General features: G+C 31.4%; 1 protein-coding gene across 6 annotated transcripts in view; it reads left to right on the top strand.

Moving 5' to 3' along the window:
• LOC140057304 (puratrophin-1-like) overlaps window positions 1-18,471 on the top strand; it is an 84,753-nt gene extending 66,282 nt beyond the window's left edge. For 5 of the 6 annotated variants that reach the window (XM_072102901.1, XM_072102900.1, XM_072102898.1 and 2 more), the window contains 12 exons: window positions 3,247-3,372; window positions 4,146-4,340; window positions 7,770-8,609; window positions 8,853-9,047; window positions 9,538-9,711; window positions 10,221-10,307; window positions 10,972-11,118; window positions 11,400-11,477; window positions 12,389-12,559; window positions 13,671-13,851; window positions 15,593-16,063; window positions 16,180-18,471. In XM_072102901.1, the coding sequence (XP_071959002.1) occupies window positions 3,247-3,372; window positions 4,146-4,340; window positions 7,770-8,609; window positions 8,853-9,047; window positions 9,538-9,711; window positions 10,221-10,307; window positions 10,972-11,118; window positions 11,400-11,477; window positions 12,389-12,559; window positions 13,671-13,851; window positions 15,593-16,059 (2,661 nt within the window). In that variant the 3' untranslated portion in view covers window positions 16,060-16,063; window positions 16,180-18,471. The remainder of the gene's footprint in view (window positions 1-3,246; window positions 3,373-4,145; window positions 4,341-7,769; window positions 8,610-8,852; window positions 9,048-9,537; window positions 9,712-10,220; window positions 10,308-10,971; window positions 11,119-11,399; window positions 11,478-12,388; window positions 12,560-13,670; window positions 13,852-15,592; window positions 16,064-16,179) is intronic. The other variant, XM_072102903.1, reaches the window with a different exon arrangement.
• Window positions 18,472-20,231: the final 1,760 nt, after the last annotated feature.

Genomic DNA, 20,231 nt, shown 5'->3' on the forward strand with positions numbered 1-20,231 from the left:
TTCTAATTAAAGAAAGGAGACACCAGAAGCCTGTCAGCCTTCAGTATGGCTTTACAGACATTCCTAACATTTTGAAATATCTTGCGGAATCTTTTGTAATGACCAAGTAAAATAAATATATCGAAAAAAGGCCAAAAGAACCTGTAGTAAAATCCAACAACCAATTTCTATTTATTATTATCGTTTATTGACAACTGATCACAGTGTCCAACATGTAATACATTTTCATTAATATTTAATAGAAGCGAGTGCTTGTTTGGTAAAAATTATTTAAATCTAATCGTTTTTATCATTTATTTTAATCCTCAATATATTATCATAATCATACAAATTCAGACTTAGAGAACATACAGTTCTAACTGTACAGAATGAATAAATTGTTTTTCAGTAGAATTCTTAAGATTATGATATTTAACTAACGAAAATGAAATTATAAACTTTTAATTAGATTAAATGATAATTTTTATCAATGTTCAGTCACTAATTTATGATTGATAAACTTTCCTAATATGGAATAACTCAAATCAAAAGAAGAAGAAAGTAACATTGTATTCCTAATTTATTTTATGTATTTTTTTTAAAGTTAAAGCTGACCACTTGCTTCTCAATAATGTATTATTATTAATATATAAATAGTGAAATTTAATGATTATTTTATATTAAAGCAGTGTCTCTTTCTAACATTGGAATAAAAGGTATATGTTCAAAGAACCAGTGAGCCAGAAAATGCTGATCCATCCTAAATTATCTTCGGCTTTGTCGGCAGGGTGCTTTCCAAATTAACATATGTCTCTGGCCAGATTAAGTTGTGGTTACGCATCGTAGCCCGGATATTCTAGGTGTGTATCCTAGGATTTGTAGTTCTTTTTGTCCAATAAACCGCAAAGACAAAAGACAGGAGATAATTAATAGGATTTTGTATGTAAACCTTTTATCTTTGGGTAGACCTCCATAACATGGTCTGCGTTTGAATAAAGTTGTCTCCTGCCGTGGATTAGGACAGACTTTCTGTCTGATTGTTTTCGAAATGGTCAAGAGTCCTTTCAATGTATAAACAGAGATTTACAAGACACTGGTCGTAAAACCCATATTAATTTCAACTAATCCGCAAAACATTGTTTCAAAACCTTGGAAATCTTGAGTGATAGGTTTAACAAAACTTCAATATAACGATCGACTCCATATGTTTGATCTATGGCCTGATTTTTTTGATTGGTGGATGGATTTCGCCAAGCGGGTGGTCATTTTATCGGAGGAACGCTATTGTTTTGGAGTATGCTTGAGTGACCGACTCTCTACGCAATATTTCAATAGGAATTTTGATGTTGAAATGATTACGTTTTTAAGAAAGTGGGACGGACAAACCTGGTTGCGGTTCAAAGCGTCCGCTGAGGCGATTATGACGCGACAGAAAATACTTTGTATTGTCTTAAGTGATAATTGGTATTAACTTGATCGTCGGTCAAGAGCATATTAGATGAAGCGGCTACTTGTATTCATCAGTTATCAATTGGACATCGTAACAGAGTATTCAAAACTTGTGATAAAGATCTGTAACTTGCATAAGAATCTGATCCAGCATTAAAAGGAGAGCTTATTCCGTTTACTCAATCATTTTATTACGAGTCGACAATAAGGTGAGTTGTGGTCACTGGTCATCTATTAGTTTGGTTTTGTCCGGTTGTTATTTAGTTGTAGTTCAGGTCAGCGAGGATAGAGGACTAGGTCTTTATATTAGGATCACTTAGTTCATTTATGTTTCAATCTTAGGACAGATTGGTTCATGTATCTGAGCTACTTCATAGACTTGGATGTGGAGAGATTGTTTTTCCTCTGCTTGTCCAAAATTATATGACTTTGATTTTTATTGAGGACTTGTATTTATTTCAATGGATGCTATAGTATGGCTTGTCTTATACAATACTTGGTTTATTGGAACATGGAGATATACAAGCTACCTCTATGCTTGGATCATAGCGTGGGACTCTGGATTTATTTGAGTCTTCTACTAAGAATAAATGGAGGAAGCCTACTAGAATAGTACCTACTGTACAGTATTACCTACTACTCTAGTATTACTGCATTTGGAAGTTTACTAAACTATGCTATTATTTTAGTTTTGTGGAATACTTTAAGATTTAACTTATATGATGATTGATAAACCCAGAACACTTTTCTGAAACTATGACTTGTAGACCTACTACAGTTACAGACACAGCAATTCTTTGGGATTCATTTTATTGGATTTATATAGAAAATGTAGTACCTGTGATGGATTCGTTGCTTGGATTTTAGCTTTTGCTTGTAAAGCAAATTCTATTTTGATGCACATTTCTTTGATGACCTGTGATCAATCTCGCTATAAAAGGGATCGCCGCAATACATGTACCTTGCCGTTATTTTGATCACCTTAAAATCGTCAATATTCTATTGCATTTCCATTGGATATATTGTTCTTTGCTATACAGTAGTTTGTTTAGGTGGAATTCACAAGATTTTAATAGCAGGATAAAATGTTAATTGGAAGGGTACTACTGTACATTCACTCGAAGGTACTCTATCTGTTATAGTATCTAGCTTGTTGAATTTTTCCAATTAAATTCCTATTTTTTTTTTTTTTTTTTTTGTATACCAATATTTACAATACAGTATTTTTTTTAAACAATTTTATCATATAAATTAATATAGTTTTATCCAAACAAAATAGTTCCAAAATGTAATTAATCAATTAATTCCCAATTAATCAGCAAATTTTGATGTTCTTTTGTTTAAAATCATTCACGGAAACCAGTGATCTTTAGCGAACCAAATCAAAGCCCAAATAAATCCTTAAACAATAACAAACAAAAGAAGCATTGACAGAATCCTAGCTTAACAAATACCTAATCACATGTGCAGATATGTATATAAATATAAAACAGAGGTTTCATTTCATTTATCAAATCAAAATGACCATCATACTGAGCAGACATAATTTTTTTAATGATTGGTAGAAACAAATAATACAAACTATTATATTGTGTATTTTGGAAATTATTTTTACCAATTTTTGTTACAATTTGTTATTATTCATTATGAATTATTTTGTTATAACAATTTTTATTTTTAGCAGCGTTTACAACAGGAGTGTGTTTTATATTGCTTGCTAAGCGATCATGGGATATTATAATTATCTAAGCTACCAAAAATAGTATTTAGAAAAATGTACAATATTGATATGTAAGTCTTGTGTTATTTTATTTCTAGCTTTGTGATTGGCTGAGCCAAGAAGGAGAACCTCGCTTAGATAAAATTGACGAATCACAGACAGACTCTCTTGCCAGTATCATATCGGTTCAAAAGGAATTTGAAAAGTTCTATTATGTTGCTATGGTAAGATTTCTATTTAAAACAATAAAAATAAAAATCCAATTGAGGGATTGTTTATTTTCATTTTTAAATTACAATTTATGATATGTTACTGTATAATTTTCAAATATTTGGAATCTAATAAGGTTAATATAAGTTATGAAAGAACTCACAAAAATAGAATTATTAGGCATTTATTTACCCAAGAGGTGACAAATAAATAGTAAATTTTCTACCAAAGTAAAGAAAATAAAGAATTTCGAAACGACATCAAATGTAGATATAGGACTAAGGTTATTACAGTTTCACTCCCACTAAGTTTATTGGAATGTTGATAATTTACAAAAACTGTGTTAAAACTTTTTATGAGGAATAGTTTTGAAGGAATTGTACTAGGAAATTCTGACAATTTTAAGTTATAACTGAGAGTTCTCGGCCGAGCTACTTTAGTTTTGTTCAAGATTTTGCCAAATGTGTTCTAAGAGGATTTTTTTGTTTGGAATTCGTATCACAATAAAGTTAGCACATTTTTTTGTTCGGAATTTGTATCACAATAAAGTTTGTGGTGCGTAAGTGTTCTAGGCTTGTTTTTTTTTCATGGCTACGTCTATTTCTAGATTTTTAGGACAAAATATTGATTAAATGTGATTAATATCCTGATAGTCACAAGTGACACAAAAATATACAGGATGTGTGACATGTATATTTAGTTAACTAAAAATCTAAATACTGATTATATCATTTTCAACAAATATTTTCAAGGGTTTTTCTTTTAAAAATAATTTTTTTTTTTCCAGAAACGAGGCAGTAAAGGTGAAGAATTACTAGAAGAATCTGAATCCGTAATCACAATGAATCACGGTTCCGAGACAAACAATGTCCGCACTCTGGGCCGTGAATTACGGCAACAACTACGCTCGTTTATGACAAGATTGGAAGGAAAACGAGTAACTATAGATGATGCAGTAGAATTATACTCAATGTTAGATAAGGTAGGACAGGTTAATTTAAATATTTTTATTTATTGCTTCTTGACATTTATGAATTTGGTGTAAAAGGATACAGGCTCCACTGTTAAAGAAATATAGACAAGTATGCAAGATAGGAAGAAATGAAGGTTCATCATTTTAGAGATATTTCATTGTTCTAAATTTATTTATTACATGGTTATGGTTGAGTTAAAGTAGAAATTGCTTTATGATCTTGATCTAAATTCAAATTCAAATATTCTTTATTCATCCTCAATAGTGAAAATATACAACAACAATATATGAGAACATAAAAAGATGAAAAGGAAACACACTGAAACACTGCTTACTGCAGTTGTACTTGTAATGTAATAGATTAATGTTGGTTGGAAAGCATGAAGTGAGACGAACTTCAGCCTATCAAAATAACCTAATTAATACTAAAATTCTCCAGTAATTAGTGAATTATTTCATTTTTGTGAACAATTTTCTATGAAAGAGCATTGTCATAGAACACAGTGTGGGTTCTTATTATAGTGAAAATCCACCAAACAATGTTTGTTAATCTGTTTACCTTGGACATGAACAAAACTTCACTTTATATATTTTCTGTCTTTGGGCAAATCTGGATTAAATGATTTAGTTACACACTTCATGTTTTGTTTTACTGACTATAGTTTTGCTGAAACACTGTTTGTTTAGTAAAATGGAAGGATTTGTTTGTTAAATTCAAGTTTAAAACTAGGTATAAAATAAGATACCTCCAAGGTTGAACTATTGCACTTCGTAAGTCCATAGTCAGGATGTATATACAGAGGTTTATCTAGAAAAGGGAAAAAATCATCATGATCAGGTAGGCTAGTTAGGCTGGGTGCCCTTCCAAATTCTACCCAGCGAAACTGTTCAGTAGCCTACACGATTGTATGTTATTTTCATATACAAAAGTAAACAAAAAGTTCATTTGATTTTATTAGCATGGGCATTTTGCAATCGGTTGGTCATCTTTACCCCAAAGTTTACTTTAACAATGTATATAGATTCATAGGTGATAATTTTATTCTGTCTTTGATGTGGTTTCGTTTAAGGAATGTATATATCATTTGTGTAGATTACTTGGGCTACTCAATTCAATAGGAATTCTTAATGATACAAATTACTCATTTTAGTACTCCTAAAAGATTAAGCCGCTAATTAAATGTTCGGTTTCCCATTTAGATGAGTTTTGTTAACGCTTTCTCTACAACGTTTTGTCGGACATACCTCAGGTCTCCTTTCAATACTTTGGGTTAATTTCTTAATAGGTACAAATTGGCTGTTGATTCCATTTAATCAAAGTGTTTATTGTTTAAAAGATTAGGCTAGATTAGACTGCTATCTTTGATGTTTTGTTCACATATTCTTTGTTGTTCCTGGAGGCCAGGGCTAGGCCTTTCATTAGGGGTCTGCAAGATAAACGAAGCACTGTGGACAGTGATTGTCGGTATCTTTAATCCCATGCCTTCACATTTAAGCCACAGGGGTTCTACAAACGGCTAATGATAATGGTGTTTTACCAAACTAAACAATCTTTTGTCTTATGTAGGTCTCCTTTATAGTCTGTATATATTGACGGTTCGTAAGGGCTCAAATAAAGACATTGTGATGGAATGTTTAGAATGTGGAGCCATTCTTATATTGTTTACTATTTTGCAAGTAACAGTTTCAATTTAAATTCAGTTTACATCAGAACATCGTGGAGGAATGAAATATAGACTTTAAAGAGGTGTATGTTTTGTTTACAGTGTTATTATGTGCGGATTTCTTTTGTCTTGATGTTATCTGTTAGGAATCAGGTAATTTTATGTTTGATAGTTTATATCAGAAAATCTTTAATGTATTAATGAAAACAATTTTTTAGGTACCACACATTTTTGTTCAAATAATTTTGACAAGCCAAAACTTTTGTAAAATTTTTTTAGAATATAATAAATGAATGATATTTAATATTAATGTACTTAGTTGCTTCTAGTGTTCTTAAGAAAAACTGGAATATTTCTTTAGTTCATTCTGATAATGATTAATCGTTCTAATTTATTCGATACCAGCATGTTTCAGTTAAAAAGGGTTTTAGCCCCATTGCTTTGTTTCTTTGATCTTTGTAAGGGGGATTAGCTGATTGTGGGAGGAGTAAATAAATCATGTTTTCCGCACTTGACAGTGGTAAATAAAGGAGGTAAGATCAAAGGAATGTACACTATACAAGGTGAGATAATGCTGAATTAACAGCAGCTGGTGGTAGAGACTCTAGGCATTGCTTAATTGCTGGTAATGTATTCTTAAGTATTTCATGGGTAGACACGGAGGATGGTTAACATGTTATAAGGTTCTCTTCTATGTTATTATTAGATATAATTAAATATTAAGACAATTTAGTAAGTATTATATAATATTTCTTGTTTGATATTGTAGTTAGCCATTGGCTAATAATAATTATGACATTGTAGGAGCTGTAGATTGAAATGTCAAATTCTTAAAATGTCCTCTTTTGTGGAGTTGCACTATTTTATGTGAAATTATTCAGTGGAGTAGTAAGTATGGCTATTCATAGAAAATATCATTTTCTATTATATCCAAGGAAACTCGGAAAATCGTTTATATTAGTATAAAGATGTCAACATATTATTTTTCTTTTATTATTTTTATATATTTTTGTTAGAAATTTGTATTATAGGTAAACAATAATTGATTTGGCTCTAGACTTGAAAGTAATTATGTGTATATTCAGGGAAGTCTCCCTTCAAATAAGATGACATCTAGAACATGTGCTAATTAGAATCTTATCTAATTAGGACATGGAGGAATTATTAGGGTTAATAGTTGATATTACGTGGACCATTGATGATTACTTTTTTTAATTGGAGTCAGGCGTAACTTTTATTTTAATCTTTTATATTTACTGGTTTAGTGTAGTACTGTTAAATAGCTTTATTTAACTATACTATTTATGAAATATTTTATTTATAATTTCACATTTTTTTTGAAAAAAACAATGTGATGTGATCACTACCATATTAATTTGAGTATATCACTATCATATTTGGGCACATCACACTTTTTTTGTCAAACTAGTTTGATAGTGTAGACAGATCTAGTCTAGCCAGCGGCAAGATTGATGATGTAGCTCTAAAAGGGGTCAACCAGTTGCTGATAGAGGGCAGCCTATGTAATCATGTTGATTTATGAGTTTCATAAAGTTGTGTATTTTACATTTATGAACACTTCAAAAAAATGTAATTACTGTATTATGATGATTGATCTCAAATAAATTTTTCTTTTTTAATATAATCTTTCTTCTTTTTTTTCCAAAAAATATCAAGTTTGCAACAATTACCAATTTTTGAATGTTAAATTTTACTATAATTTATTTTTGATTTTTTAAATTAATTAAAATTAAAAATTTCTTTTTTTTTGCAGTCTTATGAATGGGCCCTAGGAGGAATGAAATTTGTTGCTATGCTTGGTATTGAAGAAATTAACTCATGTGATAAATGCATAGGACAGGAGAAAAAAATAGATGATTATTTAGAGAAACACCCACCAATCACAGAAGAGCAATTTGAAAAAATGCGTGAATTATCAAAACGTCTGCGAAAACAGAAGTGTCTTCAACAATGCGAGTTTGCAGAAAAACGCTGCAGTGAATCGAACTCATTAATACATAAAAAACTGTTGCATCTGCAAGAAGCAAAGGAGAAATTAAAATTGAAGGAAAATGAAAAATATGCTTTGGAAAAAAGGACACAAAGACAGCAGGAAACTATCCCTGCGGAGAAATCGGTACGGTTTAACAGGAATGAGGAATCTGAGGTAAATAGTGGGAATAGTAGCGATGGAGAATTATTTCGAAGGACTCAAATTAAACCAACCACTACACCTCCTAAACACAGAGACTCGTTTCATAGTAATGTATCGGAAGATTCAGGCATATCTATAGGAGATAAAAATATCGATAGGACTCTTAATATTACGCAAGAGAGAAACGATGAATCAATTAATAAAACCGCCATTGAAACGCAAAGCCCGTCTATGTCCGGGCAGACGATCGAGGAAGAAAAAGTTGAAACGACTTCAGATGTTAAAGTCGATGAAGGTTATGTGGAGAAAGACACGGAGGAAGAAGTTGAAGAGACTAAATCAGATAGTTCTAGGAGTCGAAAGAGTGGGGTACATGAGATGGCTACGGAATCCAGTTCATCAAAGGATGGCAGCGATAGAATCGCAGAAGTAGAAGAGGAGGAAGAAATAAGTATACCAGTAAGTTGGTGGTTGACTTGCTTGCTTACTAATTCTAGGGTGCTGGGTTCAAATCTTGGCTCTTACTCAATATTATAGTCATAAATAGTGCCACCACCTAAACCTCACCTGCAGCAAGAAAGCCTGCGTATATTTCCTCAATTAAATTTGAATGTATTCGTGTATAATCATCCTTTAGGATACTGCTATTTAAGGGACACTTTATCAAAAAAAAAGGTTAATAATTTACTCTTTATTTTACAGGAGCAACAGTGGAAACCGCATACAGCTAACCGCCATCTAAGAAATTCTGTAGTAGAAAGTCCTTTGAAATCCGTTCGGTTAAAGTCGCAGCTGAGTGATGGCAACTTCTACGAAGGAAAGAAGATGTTGATGATCATTGACGAGATCATACAGACAGAAGAGGACTATGTGATGGCTCTAAAATACATTATGCAGGTGAATATTATGAATATTCATAATAATATGAATATTCATATATAAGATATAAATATTCATATATACATTTACAAAATATAGCTCATTTATATTTATAATTCATTTGAACTAAAATGGTATAAAATGTTCAATGTAATATTATGTTTACATTGTTAAATAAACTCTATTATTTATTTAATTTATGTTAATGTAAATGAACATATTTATAATTTCTGGCGTCACAGTGTCTGCAAATCTGCGTAATTAAACTATATATATGTAGACAGTGTAAATTAAGCATAGAACTATGGTATAGCTACTGTTTATTTACACCTATAAACACAGATATAAATACTGTAGTAGTAGATATGGGAGTAGATAGACTATTACTGATAAAATGCATTAGTAAATATTGATACTCTGAAGTACACTGCAAGATTTTATGATGGTAATCTTCACCCATGCCTCCACCATAAGAAAATAAAAAGTTTATTTATAATTCTTGTTGTAGAATTATTTCCCTGAAATGGACCGTGATGACGTGCCTCAAGGCCTGAGGGGTCAAAGGACAATGGTGTTTGGGAACATCGAGAAAATCTACGATTTCCATCAACATTCGTTCTTAAATGACCTCGTGACCTGCGAGGCTGCTCCAATGGATCTGTGTCAATGTTTCCTTCGTCATGTAAGTCAAAATGAGATTGTATAGTTGCAAATTAATGAGATATCTTTAAAGTGAAACAATTTTTTCCTGTCAGTAAGCTATAAAACAGATTGGTAGAATGGTATATTGTTTATGTTATACCAGGTTTAGGTTTGTGCTATACTAATAAATACAGTGCAAGGATTTTTTCAGCAGTAAACAGTACAATATAATAATATTTATAGGTCAAATGTCAGTAACCATGGAAACAAGTGTAAATATTTTATAGCTACTAGGAAATCGATAATAAAAATATAATTACATAATGAAAATTAATTATTTTTATATTCAATAATAAGAAATAAGCAAAATGTTGGATGACTAATGGATAGCCTATCGTATTAACTACGGCTTGTTAATGAGATTCTTCATAATTTAAAGGGATGTGAGTCACTTAAAACTAAAAAATATTCCTAATTTCTGAGTATCATCCCTGTGTTAATGGCGTTATCATTTAATAATCTTATTATGAACTCATTTCCTTTTTACAGACCAAAGATTTTGGATTGTATGCTTTGTACAACAAGAATAAACCACGATCAGATGAGTTATTAGCAGAATATGGTTCTTTCTTCAAGGTGTGTATGCAAATTAGTTAATTTACATAAACAGTTTTCCCACCTGTGTTTAGCAAAACTTGATCATTTTAAATATTAATAGGTAGAATATACATCAATGATGATTTAAACAATTTTAAATTACATGATGACACGTCATTCAAGATGTGTATGCAAATTAATTCATTTACATAAATGCTTTTTGCACCTGTGTTTGCAAATTCATTATTAATGTGTACATGTATTTATAATACATCAGCGTTGTTTTACAAAATTATACATGTCATAATTGTGCGTGGTATTGTACAAACATCGTTGTATGTTTCTATCCATCATAAAAGATATTTTTATCATAATTGTATACAATATCAGTCAATAAATATTTACCAAGGGATTTAGTAGAAGCTATAAATAGACTCGCCCCTGGATCAATTCAGTTCTGACAAGCATTTGACTTTCATCTTATCCTGTCTGCTGCCCTCTATTTTATGAATTTTGAAACAGGTTAATGTAGAACCTTATAATTTTGCATAAAAATTACTTAAAAATTTGAATCAGAACACAAAATGATAAAACATTAAACCACCAATAGCTGTTTCACAAATTAATTATTTTTTCATACATAAATTAATAAATAAAGTTTAATAATGTTATGATTCATGTTGCTTACTTTTATTGTTTTTAGACAAAACAACATGAACTTGGTGATAAGATGGACGTAGCAAGTTACTTGTTAAAGCCGGTCCAGCGCATGGGCAAATATGCTCTGCTACTGAGAGATTTGATAAAGGAGTGCGGAGAAAGCAATCAAGAACTACTCGCCTACCTCAAGGTAAATATTGCTCTTGCCCCAAAATGGATCCACCTACGATAATGACATTATTATTATAATATTCCACATTTCTCCAGATATTATATATTATACAACATATAATTGTCTGATTCATTATTATCAAAACAACATCATAATTAATATCATTTCAATATTGTCATTATCATCAATGTTATCATTATCATCAATGTTATCAACATGTTGAAATGCAAAATGAGTATAACAAAATTACATTTCTTGAGATAGATTATGATTTATATTAAAAACTTTTTTATTTACAGACAACCGAATCAATGGTGAAATTCCAGCTTCGTCATGGCAATGATTTGCTGGCAATGGACGCCATCAGAGATTCAGACGTAAGTGGATTTAAGTAATAAACATTACACTTATTAAATGAACATTAAAAAAACATAAGGTAATAGGCAACTGAAGGACAAATAGATTGATAAGAAACTCGTACATCTCTCACATAATCTCCTTGTAAAAATTTCTTTTTAATCGAAGTAGCACTAAGAGTATGTGTATTGTTTGCGCGAGTATCTCGTCCCTAAGGAGTTGGTATGCTCAAAGTAACGCATTAACATTTACGACAGTTAATGCAGCTGATTGAATGTGTCAAACAATGACTCAGACAAAACATGAGCTGAAACTCTTCATTGCCGTCAATCCTGATATCACTCCAGGGTCTGCGCACAGCATGATGCCGGCAACAGGTTGCGAGAAATAAAGCGTAGATATTAATAAGATAACAGCGATTCTTATCTCAGGACGTGATGTTTATCACAGTCTCAGCTGTTTATGTTCGTCCAACGAACGTAGCTCTCGCGGGAGATGACACGCCGAAGCATAGGCCCTCTTAAGATCGCTGCCAAGGAAGCCAAGATTTCCTGTTGTTCGTTGACCGTTCCCTTGGTAACTCGGCTAATTAGCTAACAACATGTGCATTATAATTGATTACTCGTTAACAAGCAAGTCTATAATATAATTCTATAAAATTAATTTTTATATTTCATTATCAGTACCAACAGTTACAATTAATTCACCATTTCAAAGATGTATTTCTACCCAAAAATAATATTTAATAATTCAAAATTAAAAAATGTTGTGAGAAATTTATGACTATCAAACCAATTCTCTAAAAAATATCATAACCTTTGTTGTTTTATGTCATACATACAACAAAACTTCTCCTTTGATACACCCCTAACCAAGAGTTAATAATAATTATCCAATGTTTTACAAATTCTATAAAATATTATTTTAATAGATTACACTACATGAACAAGGCCAGTTGATACGACAAGAAGAGTTTCTCGTTTACCGAGGCAAGAAAAAGTGTTGGCGCCACATCTTTTTGTTTGAGGACACGGTAGTATTCACGAAAACGCGTCAAGCTGGTAAAGGACATGATCATTACCAATACAAGTCCAGTCTCAAGGTATTGTGTGTGTTTGTTTTTTTTTATGGCCAACTATTCAGGGTGTTACGTACTGTCAACGTTCACCCCTTTAGTGGTTCTTTAAACTTAAGACTACTGTATTGAGTGAGTCAAAAGGCCAAGCGGTTAAGTTCCTATAAACCATAGGTCCAGTGTAAACAGTTATAACCAGTGTGCACCTTAAAAGAACCCTGTTTATCATTTGAGACAAGTAGAGGTTTACCCCAGTAAACTGGTTTACAAAATAGCCACTGTATCAGGAAGATTATCACCTATCTGATACGTTGTCTTTTTGTTTCTGTAAGTAGGTGCCATAGGTGGCTGGTGCTTGCCCAATTTAGTTCTGCGTTCAAATTCTGTCTTATGTTCAAGGACAACACTGGATATTTTATTTATTTTTTTCATATCCTGTGATTGCTGATTAATTTTATTGTTCGATTTGTGCTTACATAATGAAAACCACTAATAAGACAACCCTTTGTTTCCTGTCAAGCAAACTAGACGCATGTGTGCAACTTATTTGTGCAGCTGTGCTCCATACGGATTATCCTGTAAAATAACCAAACTTACGCTATGCGGAATAGTTTCAAACATGTATATGTTGTTGCTACCATCAATCTCATTACAATGCTATCTTGACAAGATCTCTACACACTACTTAGGCGGCAGATGTTTTTGGGACCTATGTGAACTTTATAGCCCTTTGAAGCCCCTCTCTTCTGACCAGTATAAAAACCCTATTTCCTACACATTTGTCATTTAAAGGAAATATTGATCTTCATCACAACAACTGTTTTAATACATGTTTATCTTTTTATTTTTCCCAAAAAGGGGGTGTAAAAAAACAATATAAGAACATTTACGACAAATAATAATCGATTCTTCCTTTGAATTAAAATGTGTATCCTCTGATATCATCCTAAAAAGTTACAAGAAATTTGGGGTTTCTGGTTTTAAATGTAACAAGTGAAAACAAAATATTGATTATATTTAAGATTAAGTTAAGTGAAATGGTATACAGTGAATGTAGTTGAATCCGCAAAAATAAGACTTATTTTGACGACTTATCTTTCTGAAAATAACAAAATTTAAATATTTTTTTATTCTACAGACCAACGACATTGGAATTACCGAAAGCGTTGGTGAAAGCGGCCTCAAGTTTGAAATCTGGTTCAGACGAATGAAACACAAAGACAAACGCTACACTCTACATGCGCCCTCTGTCAACGTAAAGAAAGAATGGGTTGATGAAATTACACAGTTGCTATGGAGACAGGCAGTAAAGAGTAAAGGTAGAGTCAAATCAAAATTGTTTTTTGTAAATTTTTTTTTTTTTTTAATATATATTTTATTGTTTTGTTTTTCTTTTATTTTTCGCCATTTACATCATTATTATCTGTGCTTTATCTGTTCAATCGTAGATTTTAAAATTATAATTGAATGTCAGAGAATTTTTATTGTGATTGATATCACTTCAATTTGACACTGATACAAATTTTATTAAAAGTTTTGATCCAATTTAAAATTTAATATCTGTCATGGATATATAGCAAGGGGTAAAGAATTAAAATCGGTTGACAGACATCCAAACCAATTCTATTCTTTAATTGGCTAAAATAAAAATCATAGAATATATGACACATTGTACATTCATCTATGTGTTTTTTTTTCTTGCTTCCTTTATATTCTCTAGTGTTTTCGCTTTCCTGTTTATTCCTTGTCTCTCAAACAAGTTTTCATTTCCCGAATGCTGGTCCATGTTTTAATTAATTTGATTATGTTACATTATATTTGATGACTTTGGTATGATAGTAGTCGCATGTTCTTTTCCCGCGGGATCAACGAGATAGTCTGTGTCGTATCGTCAACATCGGATTTTGTCGTTATTTTCAGTTCTAATTTAGGAAACACTTGAAAACATCGGCCACCTTCTGTTCTTTTCAAAGTATTTTTAGTTAGCGAGTTCCTTTATTTCATTTAAGTTCAATAAACAGGTAATTGAAGACAATAGGAGCATTGGCTAGGTACAGGATGTTACTGCTAAATGGCAATATTCTTTTTTAGAGCCAAAAAGTATGTTCTTAACTATATTTCTTATTTGAAAAACATTGTTATGAATATGAATTTATTATTTTACTATATATTACTACATTACTATATAGTATCACCTTAATATATCCTCTGAATATGGGTTGGCTGTAGTGTTAAAACATATATTTCATCTTGTCTCTTTAATAGGGGTATAACAAAGGTAAATTGATTTAGTTTGTTAAAGTTTTAATTATTATTGATCTCAGTGGTACAGTGCATTTCTTATGCAATGTATGTCACCGGTTCGAGTTGTCACGACCTTCTCCATTATATGGTCACTCAGGATATGAAATTAGTAAATTCATTTTAGTAAAAGTATTATTTCTTAATTGAATTCTTTCTATGAGTGGTTTTATAAATGAGAAAAAGCTGTGATTATGTAGGACTTTTCGATTGGTCACTTCTTGTCTCAGGTGGTATCTGACATTGACATCAGTCTGGTCTGTATTCTCTCAGCTCAGAAACATTATTCATTAGACATAATAACTATTTCCTTTGCTGAGTCACCAACAAACAATTACCAACTCCCCGAGTCCCAGCGAAGGAACATGGTTATACGTTTCTCAATGAGTCGGACCCGGTTCGTTAATAGCGGCGTACTTGTCAAATGGCCTTGTATTCTTGACCTTATTTTGAAAGCCGTTGATGGAATTCTTACATGACTGTTATTATAATCGTAGAAAGTTACCAAGATTGTTCTGACAATAGCAAAACTTTCACAGAATAAAACACATACATATTCCTTAAACTTAAATTTGTCATTCGCTAAATTCACTCGTTATTCATAAATATATTCATCATAATTATTATTGACACAAATGCATTTTTCTGCAGTAGTAGTTATTATAGTTTGACCAATTCTTAATTTTTTGTTGAACAATGTAAGTTATCGCAAGCTGACTTTATTGCTAAACACATTCTTTTAATTCTTTATGTTTACAGAGTCACGCCTTTCTGAACTGTCGTACATGGGTATTGGCAGCAAACCATGCATTGACATTAAACCGAATGAAGACCAGATAAACGACCGTGCAATTGAATTTAAAAACCGAGGTATACGTTCAAGAAATTCCATCTCAGTGGCTTCGTTCGATCATCATCAGGTATCAGGACATCAACGACCGTTTTCTGTTTTATCAAATGAAAGCAGTAGTTCAAGCACAACAAACAGCAGTTCCATGATAAGCTCATTGATGTTAGAGACTCATTACGAGAGCGTTGCAGAGATCTCCGATTTTCCAAGTCTTGTTAAATGCCATCCAAACCAACCAGCACATACTGTTGGGTCATCACTGACAAAGAGCAGCTCAGATGAGAGTATGTTTGGCAATCGTCGTGGTGATGACTCCATTTCAAGCAGTTCATCTGTTGCCAGTAGCAACTCATCACATGTTTCAAGAAAATTGTGAAAAGGTACATAGGTAGCTTAAGTTTTGATAATGGTACAACTATAGTTCAGTTCTAATTTACAACAATTGAAAATTTAAATTTGTTATTAAAGTCTTTCTCTTTTTTTTTATAAATTACAGAAGATCCACCAATCTTATCATTTGTTGAAACTACGAAGAAGATGAAGTACACTACTCTATCATTTCATCGTACAGTGTCTGACCGACATACTGGTGCTATATAAGAGGTCAGCCCCAAGAGAATCCCGCCCTAAACTGATGAAGGTCAAGTCTGGGTTGACATTCGGTTAATAATTTCCTGTATTGAGAAGTTATCAACAACAAACAAATCCGATTTTATAAATATCTGATTGGCTGCATTTCTGTGTAAAATACCATATCGTGCCAGATATATAGAAACTGTGTTTTGCAAATATAAGTCAACATGTCTTGATGCCTAATGTGTTAATGTAACTGGTGCATTCATGTTACAAGACTATAACACTTGTGTTATTTGCAACACAATAGGGTTTTTCAATATAGTACGTTACATGTACATCTTTTTTTTAAATAAAGATGATTTAGTAAGAATTTTGATAATGTATAGAGAAAACTTGGACAATGTTTTTGACTTTCATGAAGACAATAGCGATTGTAGAATCATTTATAATCTACATAATAGAAAATTAACGCTTAAAAAAGAACGACATTTCAACTTCATAAGCGTTTTTTTTCTATTATGTATTTACAATAAATGTACCCTCATTCGTAATTTATAATCTACTTAAGAAAAATACGTAATATAGGCTCAATTTATAATATATATATGTTGTTGCCGTGGAAACTTGCAATATAATGACAGTATACTTTATTAAGTGTAATTATTGTTATATACTTATTTTATTTAACCAAAGACGATCATAACGTTAGAGAGTGCATTTAGTAATACAGCTGCATGATCTTAGAAATAAAATTGAACCATAAAATAAACATTATAGTGTAGATATAAATGTAAATAAGCTAACATGTAAACTTCTTCCAAGATATTGTAAGTAATGTTCATATTTTTTTAAGCTTATGTAAATTATCATTTATTATTTTATTGTTATATTTTAAAAGAATATAACAATTCAGTGTGTTATACTTTTATCATTATATTTTAAAGAAATTGTTTTAATTTAAGATTAAAATACATAAATTGCATGTGTTGTTAATATAATTTTAAAACTCAAAAACATAATTTGTTGTTTTTAACTTTTAGCAAGTTTGAAACCAAATTAAGGCATTCAAATTTTAAAACAGTCTGCCTTTAGAAATAAAACAGCAATGAAATATTACACTACAATTTAAATTCATTTATTTTCCATTCTTGGCCTTAACTTTTGTGAAAATGAAACAATCACAAGAATTAAGACTAATCTTTTATGCAAATTTAAAGGCAACAAAAACTTCCCTGATTTTAGTAAGTAAAATATAAATTATTATTAAACACTTAAGTTTAGCTATTTAAAATATTTTATTCTAATCATGACAAATTTTAAGGATTAGCTGGTCTCTGGGTGCATTACAACAATTGAAATATACTTCTTGTAATCCCATGTCCACACTGAGCCCAGATTCCTGTCTGGTGAATGGAATAGGTTTAGTTCACACTAAGCCAATCTGTAAAAATCCATGTATGTTATCAAAAACCTAAGGTACCCTAGTAACAGTATTCAATGGTTTGTTGTCCCTTTTTATTGTTCGTGTTAAGCCCTGTCTACAAACTTTACACAATTTGATGTGCCCAAATATGCTAGTGCTATGGTCATGATTTGACATCATCATAAACATAATTATATTTTTTTTTTCACATAAAGTTTGATAGTGTAGACACGGCTTAACACTCCAAGGATAAGCCACTCCATAGAATCCATGCTTAATGTGAACATAGCTTTAAATTGTTTTAGTTTCTCTGTTCAAGCAATACAAATTGTTTTTCTTTTAGAGATACAACCGAATAAATAATAATAATAATTTCTTTTAGCTAAAATCTTTTTTCTGTAAAAAATACTTTTATAATGTGTAAATGTCTGTAACAATAATCATTTTGGCTCAACCTGTAAATGAACTACAAATATACCCTTTTATTTTATAATCTATGTGGATTTTTCTACATTTAGTTTGTTGTTGTGGTCTGACACGGTTACTGTGGTCTGACATGGTTACTGTGGGTCCACATGGTTGTTTTTATGTCTGTGTTGAACCACTATAATATACATCTCATGTTTTTGTTGTCTTTTGTTCACACTACTTGACAGTGGTTTAAATAAGCTTTAAGTAATTAAGACCAATGTACATGCATAGTATATCAATAAACAAGATGAAATATTGAAAATATATTTAGATTCACCCTTTTCAATGTATATTACAGGAAATTTTAGTCACGTGCAAATGTGACTCTACAGCTCACTATGTCGGTCGGTCGGTAAACACTAACTCAAATTTGAGCACGCAACTGCAGTCATGTATATGGCCTTGTTAAAATGTCAGCAAAATTTCGACCCTTTTATTCTTTGACATAACTGGTTACTATATCATAATTAGATAATTTCAGGGAAATTTTCGGAAAATGGCCAATTTCCACCCTTATATTTTGTAACATAAATGGTTACTATAGCATAATGAACATGCGCAGGGTCGAATAATGGGTTCTGCGCATGTCAATTATGCTATAGTAACCATTTTTATGGAAAAATAAAAAGGTCGAAATTGGGCAATTTTTGTGAAAAATCGAAAAAAAGGTCGAAAATTAGTATTTTTCTAAAAAATCCCTGTACTATAGTACAGGGAAATTTTCGAAAAATTGCCAATTTTCGACCCTTTTATTTTTTGACATAAATGGTTACTATAGAATTATAAACATGCGCAGAGTCGAATAATGCGTTCTGCGCATGTCAATTGGCTATAGTAACCACTTTTGACATAAATGGTTACTATAGCATAATAAACATGCGCAGAGTCGAATAGTGGGTTCTGCGCATGTCAATTATGCTATAGTAACCAGTTTTATCGAAAAATAAAAAGGTCGAAAATTAGTAATTTTTCTAAAAAATCCCTGGAAATTTTCGAAAAATGGCCAATTTTCGACCCTTTTATTTTTCGACATAAATGGTTACTATAGCATTATAAACATGTGCAGAGTCGAATAATGGGTTCTGCGCATATCAATTATGCTATAGTAACCAGTTTTATCGAAAAATAAAAAGGTCGAAAATTAGTAATTTTTCTAAAAAATCCCTGTACTATAGTACAGGGAAATTTTCGAAAAATTGCCAATTTTTTACCTTTTTATTTTTTGACATAAATGGTTACTATAGCATTATAAACATGCGCAGAGTCGAATAATGCGTTCTGCGCATGTCAATTGGCTATAGTAACCACTTTTGACATAAATGGTTACTATAGCATAATAAACATGCGCAGAGTCGAATAATGGGTTCTGCGCATGCCAATTGTGCTATAGTAACCAGTTTAATCGAAAAATAAAAAGGTCGAAAATTAATCATTTTTTGAAAAAATCCCTGTACTATAGTAAAGGAAAATTATCGAAAAATCACCAATTTCGACCCTTATATTTTGTGACATAAATGGTTACTATAGCATAATAAACATGCGCAGAGTCGAATAGTGGGTTCTGCGCATGTCAATTATGCTATAGTAACCAGTTTTATCGAAAAATAAAAAGGTCGAAAATTAGTAATTTTTCTAAAAAATCCCTGTGCTATAGTACAGGGAGATTTTCTAAAAATTGCCAATTTTTTACCTTTTTATTTTTTGACATAAAATGTTACTATAGCATTATAAACAGGCGCAGAGTCGAATAATGCGTTCTGCGCATGTCAATTGGCTATAGTAACCACTTTTGGCATAAATGGTTACTATAGCATAATAAACATGCGCAGAGTCGAATAGTGGGTTCTCCGCATGTCAATTATGCTATAGTAACCAGTTTTATCGAAAAATAAAAAGGTCGAAAATTAGTATTTTTCTAAAAAATCCCTGTACTATAGTACAGGGAAATTTTCGAAAAATTGCCAATTTTTTACCTTTTTATTTTTTGACATAAATGGTTACTATAGCATTATAAACATGCGCAGAGTCGAATAATGCGTTCTGCGCATGTCAATTGGCTATAGTAACCACTTTTGACA

This window comes from Antedon mediterranea, chromosome 8 (assembly GCF_964355755.1).
Source record: "Antedon mediterranea chromosome 8, ecAntMedi1.1, whole genome shotgun sequence".
Lineage (NCBI taxonomy): Eukaryota > Metazoa > Echinodermata > Crinoidea > Comatulida > Antedonidae > Antedon > Antedon mediterranea.